The sequence below is a fragment of the Xenopus laevis genome, chromosome 8S (genome assembly GCF_017654675.1).
Source record: "Xenopus laevis strain J_2021 chromosome 8S, Xenopus_laevis_v10.1, whole genome shotgun sequence".
Classification (NCBI taxonomy): domain Eukaryota; kingdom Metazoa; phylum Chordata; class Amphibia; order Anura; family Pipidae; genus Xenopus; species Xenopus laevis.
Window position 1 is genome coordinate 44746452 of NC_054386.1, and position 18681 is coordinate 44765132.

The 18681-nt window shown below is 36.5% G+C and overlaps 1 protein-coding gene across 4 annotated transcripts in view; it reads left to right on the forward strand.

The window, feature by feature from the left end:
* The window catches only part of arhgap4.S (Rho GTPase activating protein 4 S homeolog), an 87872-nt gene that overhangs the window by 57611 nt on the left and 11580 nt on the right, over positions 1 to 18681 (forward strand). For 3 of the 4 annotated variants that reach the window (XM_041575218.1, XM_041575217.1, XM_041575219.1), the window contains exons 11-17: positions 2257 to 2284; positions 5669 to 5771; positions 12255 to 12315; positions 12900 to 12977; positions 14517 to 14651; positions 15101 to 15206; positions 15364 to 15597. In XM_041575218.1, coding sequence (XP_041431152.1) covers positions 2257 to 2284; positions 5669 to 5771; positions 12255 to 12315; positions 12900 to 12977; positions 14517 to 14651; positions 15101 to 15206; positions 15364 to 15597 — 745 coding nt within the window. Of the gene's footprint in view, positions 1 to 2256; positions 2285 to 5668; positions 5772 to 8784; positions 8813 to 12254; positions 12316 to 12899; positions 12978 to 14516; positions 14652 to 15100; positions 15207 to 15363; positions 15598 to 18681 lie in introns of all 4 variants that reach the window. The other variant, XM_041575220.1, reaches the window with a different exon arrangement.

Below are 18681 nucleotides of genomic sequence, written 5' to 3' on the forward strand. Positions count from 1 at the left end.
TGCAGTTTTATTCCCTTCTAGGTTGTATTTCCATCTTTCTTTTTTCAGTTTTTCATTAATAATTCATGCTTTACTTTGATGTCTGTTCCGTTGCTTGGCAGCCTATACTTATAAGCTTGCGGTTAGGCATTTCTGAGTGTTTATGAGAGCTGACTGTCTTCCCTACACCCACATACCAGGTGGAAAGAGATTCAAGACAGCATATAAACAAATGCTTGTCCTCCAAATTGTCACAGTTCTCACGTCATAACAAAGTTGCAACAAATTAGTAGTAATACTGAAATCATATTAATTGTAGCATTTATGCATTTATACCATCAGATTAATAAGGCACTGGCTTATAATGATTGTTACTGAAACAGGCATAGAACTACCACTGGGGGAGGGGGGATTTGGTTCTGTATCAGTGTAATGTTATTGTAATGTTAGTCTAAATAATGTTCATATTCTGTTGTAAAGTTTTCAATAAAAAAACATAAAAACTCGAAGGTACAGTACCTGCACAATGCCATATTACACAGTAGCATAGTAAGTTAGGTTGAAAAAAGACACACGTCCATCAAGTTAAAAACCTGCCTAACTGCTAGTTGATCCAGAGGAAGGCAAAAAACCCCACTTGAAGTCTATCCAATTTGCCTCAAATGGGTTAAAACATTCTTTCCTGACTCCAAGATCTCAATCGGACCAATCCCTGGATCAATTTCTACTATGAGCTATCTTTCATAACCCTGTATTCCCTCCTTTGCTAAAAAGCCATATAACCCCTTTTTAAAGCTATCTAATGTATCATCCTGCACAACTGATTCAGGGAGAGAATTCCACATCTTCACAGCTCACTGTGAAAAAAACCCTTCTGAATAGGACGGAACCTCCTTTCTTCTAATCAGAATGGGTGGCCTCTTGTCAGCTGGAAGGACCTACCGATAAATAAAGCATTAGAGAGATTATTATATGATCCTATTATAAATTTATACATAGTCATCATATCACCACTTAAGCGCCTCTTCTCCAGCGTGAACAAAATCCACTTTGGCAGTCTTTCCTCATAGCTAAGATTTTCCATACCTTTTACCAGCTTAGTTGCCCTTCTCTGCATCCTCTCTAATTCAATAATTTACTGAATTGAGACAAGGGACCTCCAACAAGGAACACGTTCTGTAAAGCTACAAATGTATTGTTATTGCTACTTTTTATTACTCATGTTTCTATTCAGGCTTCTCCTATTCATAATCCAAACTCTTATTCAAATGCATGCATGGTTGCTAGGCAGTTTGTACCCTAGCAACCAGTTTGCTGGAATTGCAAACTGGAGAGCTGCTGACTAAAAATAAAAAAACACAAATAATAAAAATGAAGACAGTGCAATGTTCTACTACTTAAATTAAGAAGGTTTTAGTAATAGCAAACAATATGGCAACCCCTATCATCTGTTATTTAAAACATTACATTAACCCAATTCCAGTTCTCACACTATGGTATTGTTTACAGCTAGGAGTTAAGATTAATTTACAACAGTATTCAGTCTGTGTAGAAATAACAAATACAGATTAAGAAAATTGCCTTTGATCAATGAGCCAATGTTATCCAAGTGCTATCCAAGCCGAAATCATTTGGCTCATATCCCACCGTACACGCACATTCTTCATATCGGTGGTTCACCTTCAAGTTAACTTTCTGTATCCTATCTGCAATTTGCAATTGTTTTTATTTACTTTTTTAATTTTATCGTTTTTTTACTTATTTGTCTTATTCTACTAACTTTCCAGCTTTCAACTGGGGGTCACTGACCCCTCGAAATCCGAATCCTAATTTGCATATGCAAATTAGGGGCGGGAGGGAAATCGTGTGACTTTATGTTACAAAACAAGGAAGTAAAAATGTTTTTCCCTTCCCACCCTTAATTTGCATATGCAAATTAGGATTCGGTTCGGTATTCGGTCGAATATTTTGCTAACGATTTGGGGGTTCGGCCAAATCCAAAATAGTGGATTCGGTGCATCCCTACTTTGAAGTTATCTTTGTTCAGTATCAGAAGAATGAAAGGCATTTCTGAGGATTCCTAAAATAAAATATATGAACCAGTTTTATTAAAAAACAAGAAATTTATTTGAATTGACTGTAGGCACTTATATAATGATTTTATCAGGACTACAGGCAGTGATGCAATAATGCAAAAATTAAAAAGAAAATGAATGTGGAGACATTGAAAAACAAAATTCATCTTCTCTGACTAATGTATTTCTTTTTTCTCCCCAGCTGCTGTAATGGACAGTAATATTTCTGGGTATGTATTTGCCTCTGCTGCACAGCATGTGTGTGGTAGGGAGGGTATAAGAAACATAAACAGTCTTCAAATTATCAGAATTTTTAAAAATGATTTGCTTTTTTCTCTTTAATAATAAAACAATAGCTTGTACTTGATCCAAACTAAGATATAATCTTAGGTCCCCATAGGCTTAGCAATCTTTTTTTGGTCTTTTTGGTCGAAGAAAAATCGTTCGATCGATGGATTAAATTCCTTCCAATCGAACGATTCGAAGGATTTCATCGTTCGATTGAACGAACGAGTAGCGCTAAATCCTTCGACTTCAATATTCGAAGTCGAAGGATTTAACTTAGACAGTCGAATATCGAGGGTTAATTAACCCTCGATATTATACCTTAAGTAAATTTGCCCCTTAATGTTTACTTGATTTTCTAGTAGACTAAATGTATGAAGATCCAAATTACAGAAAAATTAATTATTTGAAAAACCCCAGGTTTCTGGATTTGTTATCCAGAAATCCGATATCCAGAAAGCTCTGAATTTCGGAAAAGTCGTCTCCCATACACTACATTTTATCCAAATAATCCAATTTTCCTTTTTCTCTGTAATAATACAGTACCTTGTACTTGATCAAAACGAAGATATACTTAATCCTTGATTAGAATCAAAGACCAGCCTATTGGGTTTATTTAATGTTTACATGATTTTCTAATAGACTTAAACAATGAAGATCCAAATTACAGAAAAATTCCTTATCTGGAAAACCCCAGATCCCGAGCATTCTGGATAGCAGGTTCCATACCTGTAATATAATTGAAGTGGAATATTTCATAGGAATATGGGTCACTCGTATATTTCATATATTTCTCATATATTTCTTACATAAAAAATCACTGTGTAAGAGATGTGGATCAAGGCATCATCAAGGCAGGACATGATCAAAGCTTTCCATATTTGTATGCAAGTTCAGGAGTGGTCCAGCTTGGTGTTGTTTATTAATAACTCACCACAGGGATGCATATACTATGGAATCCCTTTGGTTTTAATTGATTAGTTAAGGATTCTTTCTGGACTTTATATAGTTTTCAGCCATGGACTGAGCTACATGAATCCATATTGGTGGCAAACAATCGGATTGGTTTCATTTATTGTTGAATAATCACTTAAAGACTTAAAGGGGTTGTACACCAAAATACTTTTTCTTTGCAGTTGTTTTCAGATATATAGAAAAGAATGTTTTTCATTTGCACTCTATTTTGTATTTTTGACCATTTTTCAAATGTTGAAATGTAAAGTTTAATTTTTCACCTTCTCATGTCTCCCTAGGTCAGGTCTGGGGGCGGGGTTCACAGACTCTACACTAATTTCATAAGTGTTTTGTACACGGGCGGAGAAAAGCAGATTCAAAGTAATTTGCTATTTTGTGCAGCCCCATTGGCAGGCACATGTTGGCCCATGTGGAGTTACACTGAGCTGATTTCTACATGAAAATGCAAACTTACGCATTTCCTTGCCGATAAAATTTCTTTGCTTGTAAGGTTAAAGGGGTTGTTCAACTTCAAACACTTTTTCAGTTCAGTTGCTTTCCGATTGTTCACCAGAAATAAATACTTTTTCCAATTATTTTCTATTTTCTATTTCTGAGCATAATATTGAAGTGTAAAGTTTCATTTTCACCTTCTAAAGAAGCTCTGGGAGTTAGGGTCACCGACTCTTTAACTGTTTTAAATTGATACATTTAGTTGAACATAATTGTATCAACTCAGGATTATTTATCAAAATCCTAATTTTTCTGATGTTTTAAATAAAAAAAAGTCTGATTAGAAACTAAAATCCACGATTTGCCCTTATTTATCAATATAAAAAAAATTGGAAAAATCGCATCAGGAAAAACTGTTGCACGAAAACCATGACTTTTTCAGATTGTCTGGCTAAAAGTCAGAATATTTCGGATATGACGTCCATAAAGTCCAAATTTTTTGTGGAATTGCCAGAAAATCCCCAAATTTTGCAAATTATTGTACGAATCCCAGCGCAGACAATAATATCTTCAAATTGCAAACAATTATATTCCACTAAAAGTTTATATTTTATAGTAAAAAAAACTCGAATTGTTTGAGTATTTAGCATTTGGACTTTAATAAATAACCCCCTAAATGTAGCAAATTGTAACAGTTCAGAATGCTCCAGGATCACTAGCTTGTGAAACCAGATCAAAGGAACATTAATCGGGGCAGATTTATCTCACCAAAGAAAAACCCACTCACTTTTTATTCATTCGTATGGGATTTTTAGAATCATATTTGTAAACGGAGGTCACCATTTCCTAACTATGCTTTTAGAAACCCCATAGGAATGAATAGAAAGTGAATGAGTTTTTCTGTGGTGAGTTCTACTCTCACATTTTGATAAATCTGCCCCTAAACTTTAAAATTACATTTTGGGAAACCGGTAAAAAATAAAAGGCGGAAAGTAATTGAAAAAAGTCTTTGTTTTCAGATTGTTCACCATAAACAATTAAACTGAAAAAAGTATTTGGAAGGTGAACAACCCCTAACTCATCACCCGGTGTATTCCCGAAAACAGGGCATGCTGTTGATCTTAAAGGAACAGCAAAAAATTACAGTTTCTTAAAATTTTAAATATAATGTACTTTTGTCCTGCACTGATAAAAATGTGTTTGCTTCAGAAAGACTACTATAGTCTATATATACAAGCTGCTGTGTTGCCATGGGGCAGCCACTCACAAGGGTCATTGAGGAGACTTCTAATTAGATTAGACCTTAGACCGTGGTCGTGCAGTGATTAGAGCCAAAGTTGGCACTACGCCAGAAGTTTACAGTTAAATACTCAGGAGAGCATTTTCTGTTTTATGTAGTGCCTTGTTCAGTTAATTCTAGAACCAAAATATGGTTTGAGAAGAGCATGTTGTGTCATTTACAAATAGGGATATACATATTTTTGGTACACGGGCAAGGATTTTTTTTTTGTTTATTCCAACCTTTCCCTCTGTTTTTCCTTGGTCCACCTGAGTAATTGGAAATTATTAGAAATAACTACAGATCTTTCTAGGCATGTAATGCTGTATATGCTACAATACGCTCACTTATATAAGAAGAGCATTATAGGAATAGGTGGAACCTTTTGGTTTTTCAAAAATTTCCTGTAAGTATTTCCATATTTTAGGATTCATGTACAGTCACCTTCAAATTTGTGAACCCACTGTATTTTGGTAATTATTGCTCACAGTAACTGAATGGCTATAAGCGTACATGTAAGCTTTCAGACAAAAGTAGAAATGTTCTAAGGTTTGTGATTTTATTTAACAATGCTGCAGTGGAACTGGATTTTGTGTGTGTGTGTGTGTGTGGTGTCAATTGTTTATCACACGGTTGATTTCAGGCAGCAGTCCAGCACCAGTAAGTCTCTGCGAGTGAAAAGGCAGCATCCGACATCCCAGTATAACCACAAACTGTTTAATGGGGATTTGGAGGAATTTGTTCAGGTACCTCCCCGTGTGCTGCCCCCAAAGACCTATGCTTTCTGAGCTACCCTGAGATGATTTAGAGTGGGCTACAGCTTTCAATGTTGTCCATCCCAGAATCCTTTGCTTTGCGTAAGACCAACAGCAAGCTGAAGAAATTGGATCTGGCAGAAACTCTTAACAGCTATTAATGATCTCAGCTAAGGCCTTGGCTATGTAAACTTTCAAAATATTATCTTCGAATACTGACTAAAAGTGTGCAAAAGTCTTCAATTTTAATTCATTAAAAATAACTTCACTGCTTGTATTTTTCACTCTTTACTTATTTTCTGTTCCCTTCTCTAATTTTCTTATTATGTCTCAAAGTTATAAATGTCCTCTTTGCCTTTATTTCTAGTGACTTCTTACTTCAAGGGACATATATACGGAAATCTTAATTTGCTCTTGTAGGAAAAAACACTTATGCTGTTATTGCATACATTTACAACAGCTTGATAGATTTTTAATACAGGTAGGGGATCTGTTATCCGGAAACCCGTTATCCAGAAAGCTCTGAATTACAGAATGACTGTCTCCCATAGTCTCCATTATAATGAAATAATCCAATTTTTTTAAAAATGATTTCCTTTTTCTCTGTAATAATAAAGCAGTAGCTTGTCCATAAGATAAAATTAATCCTTATTGGAAGCAAAACCAGCCTAATTGGTTTAAGGTATGAAGCTGTTTAACAGGTCCCATACCTTTACAAAGAATGCAGCTATCCTTTCTCTTTTAATGCTTTGGTAACAATATAAAAAAACAGGGAGTGGGGATTAAAAAGAGAAACAAATCCTTAATAAAAAAACCCTACCCCCTAACCTGCATAGACCCCCCTCCCCCCAGCCTAGCTGCTACCCCCTTTACTCACCCCTCGGAATGAGACCGATGCTTCAGCAATTTTAGTGAGTTTCAGCACATGAGCAGTTGTTTTGCGAAATAGATCATTTCTCCAACTATGCATGCATCGCTTCGCTGGTCTCTTTCCGAAGATTACCGAAGAGAAAAATATGTTCTGCACGGAGGGGTAAGTAAAGAGTTAGGGGCATTTGCCTGGTGCGGCAGCTAGGCTGGGGGGGAGGAGGAAGGGTCTATGTAGGGTAGGTTTTTTTTTATTAAGGGTTTGTTTCTCCTTTAAGCAAAAAGGTCCAAGGTCTTCTAAACTTGCATTTTAACCATGTTCTGCCAAGACATACACTATTGTGCAAGCTAATTTTCATACAAGAGTATCTCTTTAGCAGGCTCACTTTCTGCAATGGTACCTAAGATTTAGGGTACTCACTAATGTGGTTAAAGGGGCGGTCACATTTCTAAAAAATATTGTTGTCAAATAACATAACACAAATAATGACTTTTTGAAATTACTTAGGTTCTCTATTTTGTATTGACTTTTTTTGTAAAATGTATCTTTTGCATGAAAAAATGTATTTGTTTTGTTTGTAAAGCTTCCCAATTACAACTCAGAAAGACAGAATGTTCACTGTTTAAAATTTATTACAGGACTGGCTAATTGGAGGCTCTTTCTTGACCTTCAGTTTGCTTAAAGGAACAGTAACACCAAAAAATGAAAGTGTATCATATACTGTTGCCCTGTACTGGTAAAACTGATCTATTTGCTTCAGAAACACTACTATAGTTCTTAAAAACAAGCTGCTGTGTAGCAATGGCGAAAAACTTAAAAAAGGTTATATGGCACAGGTTAAATAGTGGATAACAGATAACAACATTATGTTCTACAGAGCTTATCTGCTATCTGTTCTGTAACCTGAGCCTTTTCTACTTTGAATGGCTGCCCCCATTTCTACACAGCAGTTTATTTATATAAACAATAGTAGTGTTTCTGAAGCAAACACAGCAGTTTTACCTGTGCAGGTCAACACTGCATTATATTTGTATTACTTTAAAACACTTTAATTTTTTGATGTTACTGTTCAACAACCCACTACATGTAAAGAGCACCTCTGCATTATTTGATAGTGCTCAGCAGCTTTGGTCCTTACTGAGCACGCTCATCAAGCTTTACTCAGGTCTTTCACAGAGCAGTTCAGAATGGATGCATTCGATTTTGCCAAGTCTCTGATACTGCTTAGGAATGCATCTATTTTAATAGTTCAGAATGGTGGTTGTAAAACTTTTCAGTTCCAGCCCCACTTGAAGGTCCATCTTTTGGCCAGGAACCCACTGAAGTTCCAACCTCTGATCATGGCCCTTCTTTGATCATGAAATGAATACAGAAATAGGTAAATATTAATGTCAAGAATATTTAAGAGAGCAATTATTTACATCAGATCTCACCCTAATTATGAGAGCAAATGCCTGGGCCCCCTCTTCCGCTGCTCCAAGCTCTCTCTTTCATCAGAGGGACCAGCCCCACGTTTTGGGAATCACTGGTTTATTGAAGCTATTAATAAGGATGATGTATAGTTTCTATGAAGCACTCTGGAATATATATATATTGTATTGACTTACCTGAAACCTCGGGCCGTTGCTCCTATCGGCAGAAAACTGCACTAGCCATGGGTTTTTCTAGCGAGCACCACGGAGAGATCTTCTTCCAGCTTCTTTTTTCTTCATATTTCCCCAGGCAAAGCATGCACATTAGAACGAAATAGCCAACTTTATAGTTAAAGTTCGGCTTTTCGTTCTACAGCAAATGCGCAACCGCGTGAAGAAAGAGGAATCAGGAAGAAGATCTCTTTGTGGTGCTCACATGTGCCAACATTTGGTACCCCCAAGTGCAAACAGACTTTCCTTCTCCTTTAAAAAAGTTTGTCATATGCATTTTGAAAATGATACATTTTATAAAAGCAAACTGCCCATGTTTTAGTCTGTTGTTCTAAACTGTGGAAGACGTTTGCATGGTTTGTGACTCTTATAAGTGTATTTCCGCTTTCTAGATATGCTGTCTTAACCTTGCTCTAGTTACTTTTTTTCTATACTTCCTTCTCTTTTTCTTTCTCTCGCTTACAACCTCTTCTTTCTTTTGTGCTGCTGTCAGGAGAAGGAGGTATCTGTCCCGTACACAGGTACACTTCAAACATTCTTATGCTATGCTTATATCATTGAAAAGGTTTTTTTAAACACCTTATTTTTGCTTGCTTGCTGAAAATGTTGGCCTTTTGTAAGCTACAGTAGCATTGTCAGCCCATACCTAAATCTGTAGTAAAATTAGCTGGAAAGAAGAAGGTTGGGCTTGATGGCAATTGTAGTTTTACAACAGGTAAAAATCATGAGAATGATCATATTTTTTTCCATGATTTTATGCCACAAGGGACACTGAAGCTAGAATAATCATCTGTAAAAAAATGATTTTTTTATTTAGATGCTGACAGTTTGGCCACCTGAGGGCACTGTTTCTCTAGCATCCCAGGGTAAGATTTAGTTAGTTGCTGCAATGGGAAAAGTATAGCAGCCAATTTATATATATATATATATATATATATATATATATATATATATATATATATATATATATATATATATATATATATATATATATATATATATATATATATATATATATATATATATATATATATATATATGTGTATATATATATATATATATGTGTATATATATATATATATATATATATTTATTTAACCAATTAAGTCCACACACGCTCTCCTTCACTTATTCTGAGTGCTGTGCTTAAATTGGAATGTATAAAAGAAATTGGAAGTAGCACGCACTCCAAGTTAATTTCATCAACATATACGACGTATACCAGAATAAGCGCTTTTTATTCTGGTTTTGCATCTTGACAAAGGTTCTAGACAGAACCAAAACATTGATGCCTTTATATAATAAATAGTAAATTAACTTGGAGCGCATGCTACTTGCCAATTTATTTTCTTTTTGTCATTCGGACTATAATAAATAATCTCCTTAGTATTTGGCATAAATCGAAGTCTCCCAATATTTCTTGTAAACCATCCCTGTTCTTATTTTAGTGGCTTTCCCCATTCATGTTTAGAAACTTTTATTGAAGGGCCACCATCACAGCAGGGTAAGCACTGAAGAATATAATTAATGTACTAGACATTTCTGCACATATGCAATTCTAAGTCTAGGAAGGACTAGTAAGGACAGTGAAAGCAGTAAGCAGGTAAATGGCGCTGCAGCAATAGAATCTTCTTCAGATCATTGTAATATTCTAATCTAAAAGGAGCACTGATAAAGGGAACAAACGTAGCAAATTAAATTACTGGAGGGTAACATATTAGATACCCCACCAGTTTCCAAGTCCTTTAATTTAATTTCTTACAAGCAGGAAGTATTTAAATATCTCTTTGTAGCCCTTTTTGATGTACACTGACTTAAAGGAGTCCATGGGTTTGAGCATAAGCACAACCCCCTGAGAGATTGCAAGGGGTCATACAATTTAGTAAATTGTGGAACTGATTTCACATGACTTGGAATAAGGCCTAAAGAGTAAATTATATTCTCATAATTTATAGTACCAGTAACACTAGTGATTAACTACAAAGGTGCCTAAGCCTATGCACATGGTGCATGTACAGGTATGACATCCTTTATCCGGAAACCCGTTATCCAGAAAGCTCTGAATTATGGGATGGCCTTCTCCCATAGACACCATTTAATCCAAATAATCCAATTTTTTTATTTTTTTCTATGTAATAATAAAACAGTACCTTTTACTTGATCCCAACTAAGATATATATTATTAGAAGCAAACCCAGCCTATTGTGTTTATTTAATGTTTAAATGATTTTCAAGTAGACTTAAGGTATGAGGACGCAAATTACCGAAAGATGCATTATCCGGAAAACCCCAAGTCCCAAGCATTCTGTATTATAGGTCCACCACATTATTCTTTTTCCTAATCCATTAAATTAAGCAAATATTTAGTACATGTGCATTTCACATATTTAGATTTGCAGCAAACTTTAGTGCTGTTTTATGCAGAAGGCTGAAGAGATTGGATTCCTTTGTTGTTGTTTGCTTTTTAATTAAATATTGAAAGTCTAGTCTGCTGGAAAGTAAAGCAACAAGTTATGCATATCTCCTGTCAAACCTGACATGTTTTGAAGATGCTACTTTGTATTAAGATGTGTTATTTTAGCCTCAGTGTCCCAATAGCCATAACCTAAAAGTCTCTGCTTGCATCTTAACATAAGTGTAATACAGTGTCGGACTGGGATGCCTGGACACACCGGTAGTTTTCCTAGTAACCTGGTGGGCCAGTCCGACACTGGTGTTATAACATAGCTCTGAGATATGTAACTTAAAATTGAATACAGAATCAAAATGTTAACTACAGTTTGCCTGCATGCATTTATAGACTAGTTACTCAGTTGGTGGTAAGGATTGATAGGTGCTATCTGTACATTTAGCATAAGAAGAAGTCACCTTTTGTGGCACTGGCAAAGATCGTGTCATATTGTCATACAATCGCCTTTTAAGTGTGGTCAGCAAATCGCTGCTTTGAAGCCTGCCATACATAACCGGGTTTTGCTAGTTGCCGGTAATACATGTAAAAATACAAGGCCAGAAATTACATTTACAGTAAAAAGTAAAAATATACTTTTCAGATCTATACCCAAAGCTGACACTCATTGCAAGCTGCCGGAAATGCTTTGTAGGCAAACAGTTTTTCTGGGGTTGTTATCTACTCTGGTTTGAGAGCTTCTGCCCTAAGGGGATATTTAAAGAAAAACTTTACCAAAAATACAAGTATCTCTTATTGCACAGTGCAGAACTTCTGTGCATCTCTTGGTGTTGAGTTCTGCTGGTAGAAGCTTAGTAACAGTAGTCAGATGCCTGCAGTTTAGTATGGCCATAGATACTGTCAATTATAATGTAAGCAATAGAAAAGATATATTCAACTGTTATATGTAGGAAACAAATTGTCTCGTCACAGTATATATATATATAATCAAAATCTGGATTTTTCTGATTTTTCTGATTATTATTTTTCTGATAATTTTATTTTATTGAAAAAGTCAGACCAAACTAGAATCCACGATTTGACCTTATTTATTATTTAAAAAGATCAATTCAATTGGATTGGGGAAAAACTTGATAAAATCCTAATTGTACGTTTTTTCCAGCACAGACCATGGAAACTTCCAAATAGCATAGAGACCTTTCTCATTGATTTATATTCAACCTCTCATCCGAGATGGATGATTTTCGGATTATGACTTTTTCCATCCTCGGGGTATAATAAATCTTGAAAAAAATTAGTTTTTTTTCCACTAAAATCTCATAATTTAATAGTAACAAACTAGAATTTTACAAGTTTTTAGCATTCAGACTTTAATAAATAACCCCCATAATCTCCAAATCACATGCCTTTTTTTGGTATTGTCACAATATAATTAGTTATATACTTGTATTTTGGCTATAGTTTTTTTTTTAACTTTTATAAGGTATTTGTATTTGTTTGTCAGTTTATCAGATACAGTTTGTCACCTTAACACTACAATGTTATTTGAATCATAGAGTTCAGGACAAGCCATTCCCCGGGTAGTATCCAGCTGCATTCGCTTCATTAACTTGCATGGTAAGGATATTATTTTTTTATTATTGTTATTAATAATAAAGTATAATATAATACTTTGCAAACAGCAATTTAAAAAAAAAAAAACATGACATCTTTAATTGCCCTCATCACTGATGATCAGTTTAGATATCATGTGAGTCCACTAGGTGTCACTGCACTATACAAAGTGATGCATAAATCCATCACTGTTGTCACATATGGTGAGGCACTTTTTAATATACTCATTTCTACAGGACAAATAGTGTTGGATTGGGTTGCCAGGGGCCCACCAGAAAACCTTAGATTGTGAGCCCATTTCACTCAACCGTTTTATTTTCTTAGTACTTTTCTTTACATGATATACTCTATTTTCCATTTATTTGGCCCCTTTGTTTCCATAAAGAATTAGGGAATGAACATGAAATTGTTACAAATGCTTAGAAGCAGGAGGGCCCACTGACACCTAGGCCTACCGGGAGTTTTTCTGGTATCCTGGTGGACCATATCCAATATTGATATGAAGCAAAGACCCAGCTCAGTTTGTCATTGAAACAGTTCTTGTGTAAGTGCTGGATTAAGATTCCTACAATTTCCTCTGCTTATAGGATTACAGCATGAAGGTATTTTCCGTGTCCCAGGATCTCAGGCTCAGGTGAATGAGATCCGAAGTTCCTTTGAAAGAGGTAAGTGAAGCAGTTAAAGAGATGGTTGTTTTTTCATAAAAGAAAGATATTTACAGTTTCATAGAGATATTAATAATCTGAACAAAACATGCAATAATTAGAAATTCAAGAACATGAAGTAAAAGGAAACGAAGAACATCCTCATTCCTAAATAGGGGGCATTTACCATTTAATTTGTTTTGGGTGCCTTTTTATTTTATTCCGTCAGTTCTGCAGTACTACTACTATATGTGGTAATGAATAGCCTCTCCATAAAAAATGTGTTTTGTCTCATCAGCAGTGTATAGTGGATAGGAGGCTTGAGTTAATTATTTTGAATTCATTCTATTTGTAGCATAGTATGAGGTTGAAAAAAGAAGTCTCCTTCAAGTTCAACTTTTTTCTTTAAAGGAGTATTCAACCCTTTAAGAAATAAAACCCGTACCCCCACCCCACATAGATGCCCTCCCTCCTCCCCCCAGCCTAACTGCCCCCCCACCGGGGAAATGCCCCATACTTTATACTTACTCCTCGGCGCAGTTTCTGGCATCCAAGTTCCACTCAGCCATCTTCCTGTTCTTCGTCTTCTTCCGGCACTTCGGCAAGTTGAGTGGGAGATCGGCATGTCGGCGCATGCGCAGTTGGAGCAATTTGCTGGTTTGCGACAACTGCGCCTGTGCCGAAACGTACTCAAATTGCTGAAGTGCCGGAAGAAGACGAAGAACAGGAAGATGGTTGTGTGGAACTCGGATGCCAGAAACTGCATTGAGGGGTAAGTTTGTATGGGGTATGGGGCATTTCCCGGGGGGGGGGCAGTTAGGCTGGGGGGAGGGGGGGTCTTTGTGGGGTGGGGGATCGGGATTATTTCTTTAAGGGTTGGATTCTCCTTTAAAGAGGTGGTTTACCTTTAACTTAACTTTTAGTATGTTATAGAAAGGCAAAGTCCAAGCAACTTTTCAACTGGACTTAATTTTCTCTTTTTTATAGTTTTTGAATTATCTGCCTTTTTCTTCTGACTCTTTCCAGCCTTCAAACAGGGTGTCACCGTCCCCATCTAAATGTATTACTCATCTTTCTCTTCAGGCCCTATCCTATTAATTTTCACGTCTCTTAATCAAATCAATGCATAGTTACTAAGGTAAATTAGAATCTAGCAACCACATTGCTGAAATTGCAAATCTGCCATTTTTAGTAAGCAGCTGTTTTGGTTGGGTTTCTCCATTTGTGAGATATTTTCTCACGTGTCAAAAATAAGGTTGCCACCTTTCTGCTATGTGGCGTCTGGACAGGGTGACAGGACTTGTGATGCCATTGTGTGGACTATGACATGGCGATTGATGATTGGCCATCACAGCATCAATCAAGGAGAATACTAATTTGGAAAACCGGACAGGATCTCCTTGAATCATGCGATGATTGGCCATCAAAAGACCAGGCTGTCCGGTTCAAAACCGTACAGGTGGCAACCATGGTCAAAAACTATACCTCAGACTATTCATTAGGTACACTGAGATGCTACAAGAACATTTAAATGCATTGGTAATGGGTCTTGTTACACAGGTGAAGATCCACTAGATGATAACTGTAGCGGCCATGATGTGGACTCAGTTGCTGGGGTTCTAAAGCTTTATTTTCGTGGCCTGGAGAAGCCTCTCTTTCCCCCTGAGATGTTTAATGATCTCCTGTACTGTATCCGTAAGTACTGCTACTCTTCTGATTTGGTGATTTCCTCGTTTAGGGGCTGATTTATTAAAAATCTAATTTGTGTTTTTTTCTCGATTTGAGAAAAACGTTGAGAAAAAAACACAGTATGAGTATTTTCTGAAACCTTGAATAGTCAGAATTGATTAAAGAAAAAAAAAAAAAAAATTGTCAGGAAAATACTTGTCAGTTAAAAGTTGGCGATGTTGTATAGACGTCAATGAGAATATTTTATAACAATAAAACATTAATAAAACATTCCAGATTTTCAGCCTTACTGAAAATTAATTCCCACTGGCATGTGAAAAAACATACGTGGGAATATTTTGTCGCCTGTATTATTTGAACTGTTGATTCTTGGGCATGAAGCTCCTTTGTAAGGAATTGGGGGGGATTTAATTCTGTATAATTTGCTGAGTTTATCACTGGGGTTATCTCTACAGAACTGGAAACACCTCAAGAGAGAATAACACACCTAAGGAAGCTGGTGTCCCAACTTCCACCACCTGTCACTCTTGTCCTTAGATACCTTTTTGCCTTCCTGAATCAGTAAGTAATCGAATGAGCTTATATGTTTTAGAGTCGGTAGGGAATTGGGTCCTGACATCCCTTGATTGGTTGCAGCACCCATCATTCATAAAGAAGTTTTATATATTCAAAGCTGACAATATCTATGCTATCATCTAACCCTTATGTTTGCTGTCAGTCTGTCCCAATACAGTGATGAGAACATGATGGATCCATATAACATAGCGGTGTGCTTTGGACCGACCTTGGTCTCCATTCCTGAGGGGCAGGACCCTGTATCTGTTCAGGCCCATGTTAATGAGGTAGTGAAAACTATCATCATTTACCAAGAGAGGATATTTCCGGGAACCACTGAACTGGAGGGGGCAGTTTATGAGAAATGCATGATGGTGGAGGAGGATGAAGAGTACTGGTGAGTCTGTTCCAGTGCAATTTGTCTGTATCAAGTGATGGGGAGAGGTCTATCACAAACACACACACAACTGACTTGTACAAAATAAACTGCAAGCTGATGTTTTTTTGGTGCCCCAGAAATAATGAATTTTGAACCCACACTGATGCCAGCAATCAGTACAATTTACCAATACAGACACTAATTTAAGGTATGGAAAAAACATTGCTTTGTTAGTAAAAAACATGGCAGTTTGTGTCCATTTCCGTTTGGCCATTTTGGATACAATATTAGTGGGGCATACTGAGGGGATTTTATGGGTAGATCCAGCGTCACCCCCCAGATCAGACAATACCCCCATCCTTCCTTCTATATATAGCCCATTAAAAGCATTACAAGCTAGTGGTGGCTACAGAGGTCAATTAGTTTTTTTGCACTCCAGTGTAAGTAATATACATAGAACCTCTGTGGCCTTAATTAATTTTTATAGACAGCTTTTAAAGGGTCACTTACAACACTAAAGTGTAGTGTTACAAAAGTGTTACCAACTGAACCCCAGTGTTACTAACGTTTTCTTTTATGTTTAATAGACAAATTATGTGGATCAAAAGAAGGATGTCTGTGGCTGTATGATGAGGGTTTTTTCTGATCCTTTACACTAAATTTACACAGAGAGCCAGAAATGGTTGGTGTGGACCACTGTAAAGTTTGCAGATATGCTCTGATAATATATTGGATGAAACAAAGAACATGTATGGTGGACTGGCAATCCTGACCAGGATCCATGTATCATGGATATTGGTTGATTCGGTAATCTGGCATATTGGAAAATTGTATATGTTGATGTACTATATGTGTATGGCACATCGGCAGATAGTTTTGTAGTAGTGTAGTAAAGCACTGTGGTACTATCTAGTGCACTGATTTTATGTAGGTGTTAACTTTAGGGCAAAAATGTCTCATGTATTACTTGATAAACACCAAGCAACAAGGCCCGTAGTATACAGTTACTATAGCGGCTTTCAGTTCCATGCTTACTCATTGCTTATTGTACCTATTCTCAGAAATGATATGGGCATTGCTTTTTTGTCACACACTGGACCTCTATTTCTACACCAAGGGAATACACCCATACTTTGACTGTAAAGTATTTAACATGATACTGGTAAACAGCTAGCTTAATGGTATAATATGACGCCATAATATGAAATAGTACAAATAACAGGCAATTCTCGACAGACATTCTCGTGGAAATTAGGCCATTCTGTCTCCAATGGCTTAATCTGTGGAGCTCGCTATTGTAAATTGTATTGGGGAAGCTAGGGTAGACGGGGCAGTGGGATAAGTTAGGGGTCATGGGGGAGGAGTGAGGGGGGCATACAGTTTACCAGCTAAAGAGTTCCCTCTGTTACAAGGAAAACAGACGAATTCTAACTTAACATATAATTCTCCACTAAGTAATGCAAATTTCAAAAGTGAAAGGAGTAACCTCCATTGTGTGCTGGCAAATGCGGAGTTCATCAGGTAAAATGGGAGACCTAGAATTAATTGCATGCTCTAAAATTATGATATAATTGGTATAATTGAGACCTGGTGGGATGAAACATTTGACTGGACTGGGAATTTAAATGTTTATACCATTTTTAGGAGGGACAGAGGGATTAAAAAGGGTGGAGGAGTGTGTTTGTATGTAAAGCCTGAATTAAAGACATGCACTAAAGAAGTAACCATTGCTGGCACTGGTGAGGGAGTGGAATCCCTCTGGGATTTTGACTGGGAAAAAGGTTACAAAGAGAATTACCATTGGTGTATGCTATAAACCACCTCATATAAGTGATGAGTATGAAGCCCAGCTACTGTTGCAGATAGAAGCGGCTTCTCGACTGGGTCAAGTTGTTGCTATGGGTGACTTCAGTTATCCAGACATTGACTGGGGTAATGGGGTTGCCAAGACAGAAAAATATAGTAGGTTTGTAAATATGCTGAATGACAACTTTTTATTCCAGCTCGTTCAAGAACCTACTAGGAATAACTCTCTTTTGGACCTTGTAATAACTAATAATACTGAACTCATCTCTAGCATTTGTGTGGATGATCATTTAGGGAATATTGATCATAACATAGTCTCCATTGAGATTCTGTTGCAGAGGCAATTCTATAAGGGAGTAACTAAAACACTAGATTTCAGATGTGCAAACTTTGACAGTATAAGGGCATCAATGCAACATATTAAGTGGGAAATGCTTTTCACAGGGTTAAACACAGAACAAAAATGGGTAGTCTTTAAAATGCTGCTTAATAAATATACGTCAGTATATTCCCCTTGTGAGCAAGCAACGTTGTTGCAAAGCAAAACCTTTTTTTTCCAATACAAGTGTTGTGTTGAGGTGGATAATAAAAGGCATGCTTTTAAGGCTTAGCTGGGTCAGCCGATCATGTATAAGGTACAAGGAGGCCAATAAATCATGTAAAAAAGCTATAATGCAAGCTAAAATTGATATGGAAAGCCATATTGCAGCAAGCAGTAAAAAGAGTCCAAAATAATTTTTTAAAAATGTTAATAGTAAAGAATGAAGCAGGGAGGGGTGGGACCTTTAATATCAGAGGGGGTCAGCTGGTTGATGAAAACAAAAAAAAAGCACAGATTCTGAACTCTTATTTTTTTGTTTCTCTACACAAACGAGGGACCAGGTAATGAAGGTTTCCTTCTTAATAGTCCCAATTCTAGTAAAACAACTAATGATGCATGGTTCACACATGAGGAAATTCAAAAGAGACTAGAACATGTTAAGATAAAACAAAGGCCCGGAGCCAGATGGTATTCATCTTAGGGTACTTAGCGAGCTTAGATCTGTAACTATGTAACTAACTATAATAGATCTTGCCAGACTAACTTAATTTCTTTTTATGAGAAGGTAAGCAGGGACCTCGATTCTGGGATGGCAGTGGATGTGATTTACTTATAGACTTTGCTAAAGCATTTTATTCAGTGCCACACAGAAGGTTTACTGGTTAAATTAAAGAATGTTGGCCTGGAACATAGTATATGTACCTGGATAGAGAACTGGCTAAAAGATAGACTACAAAGAGTGATGGTTTTATGGA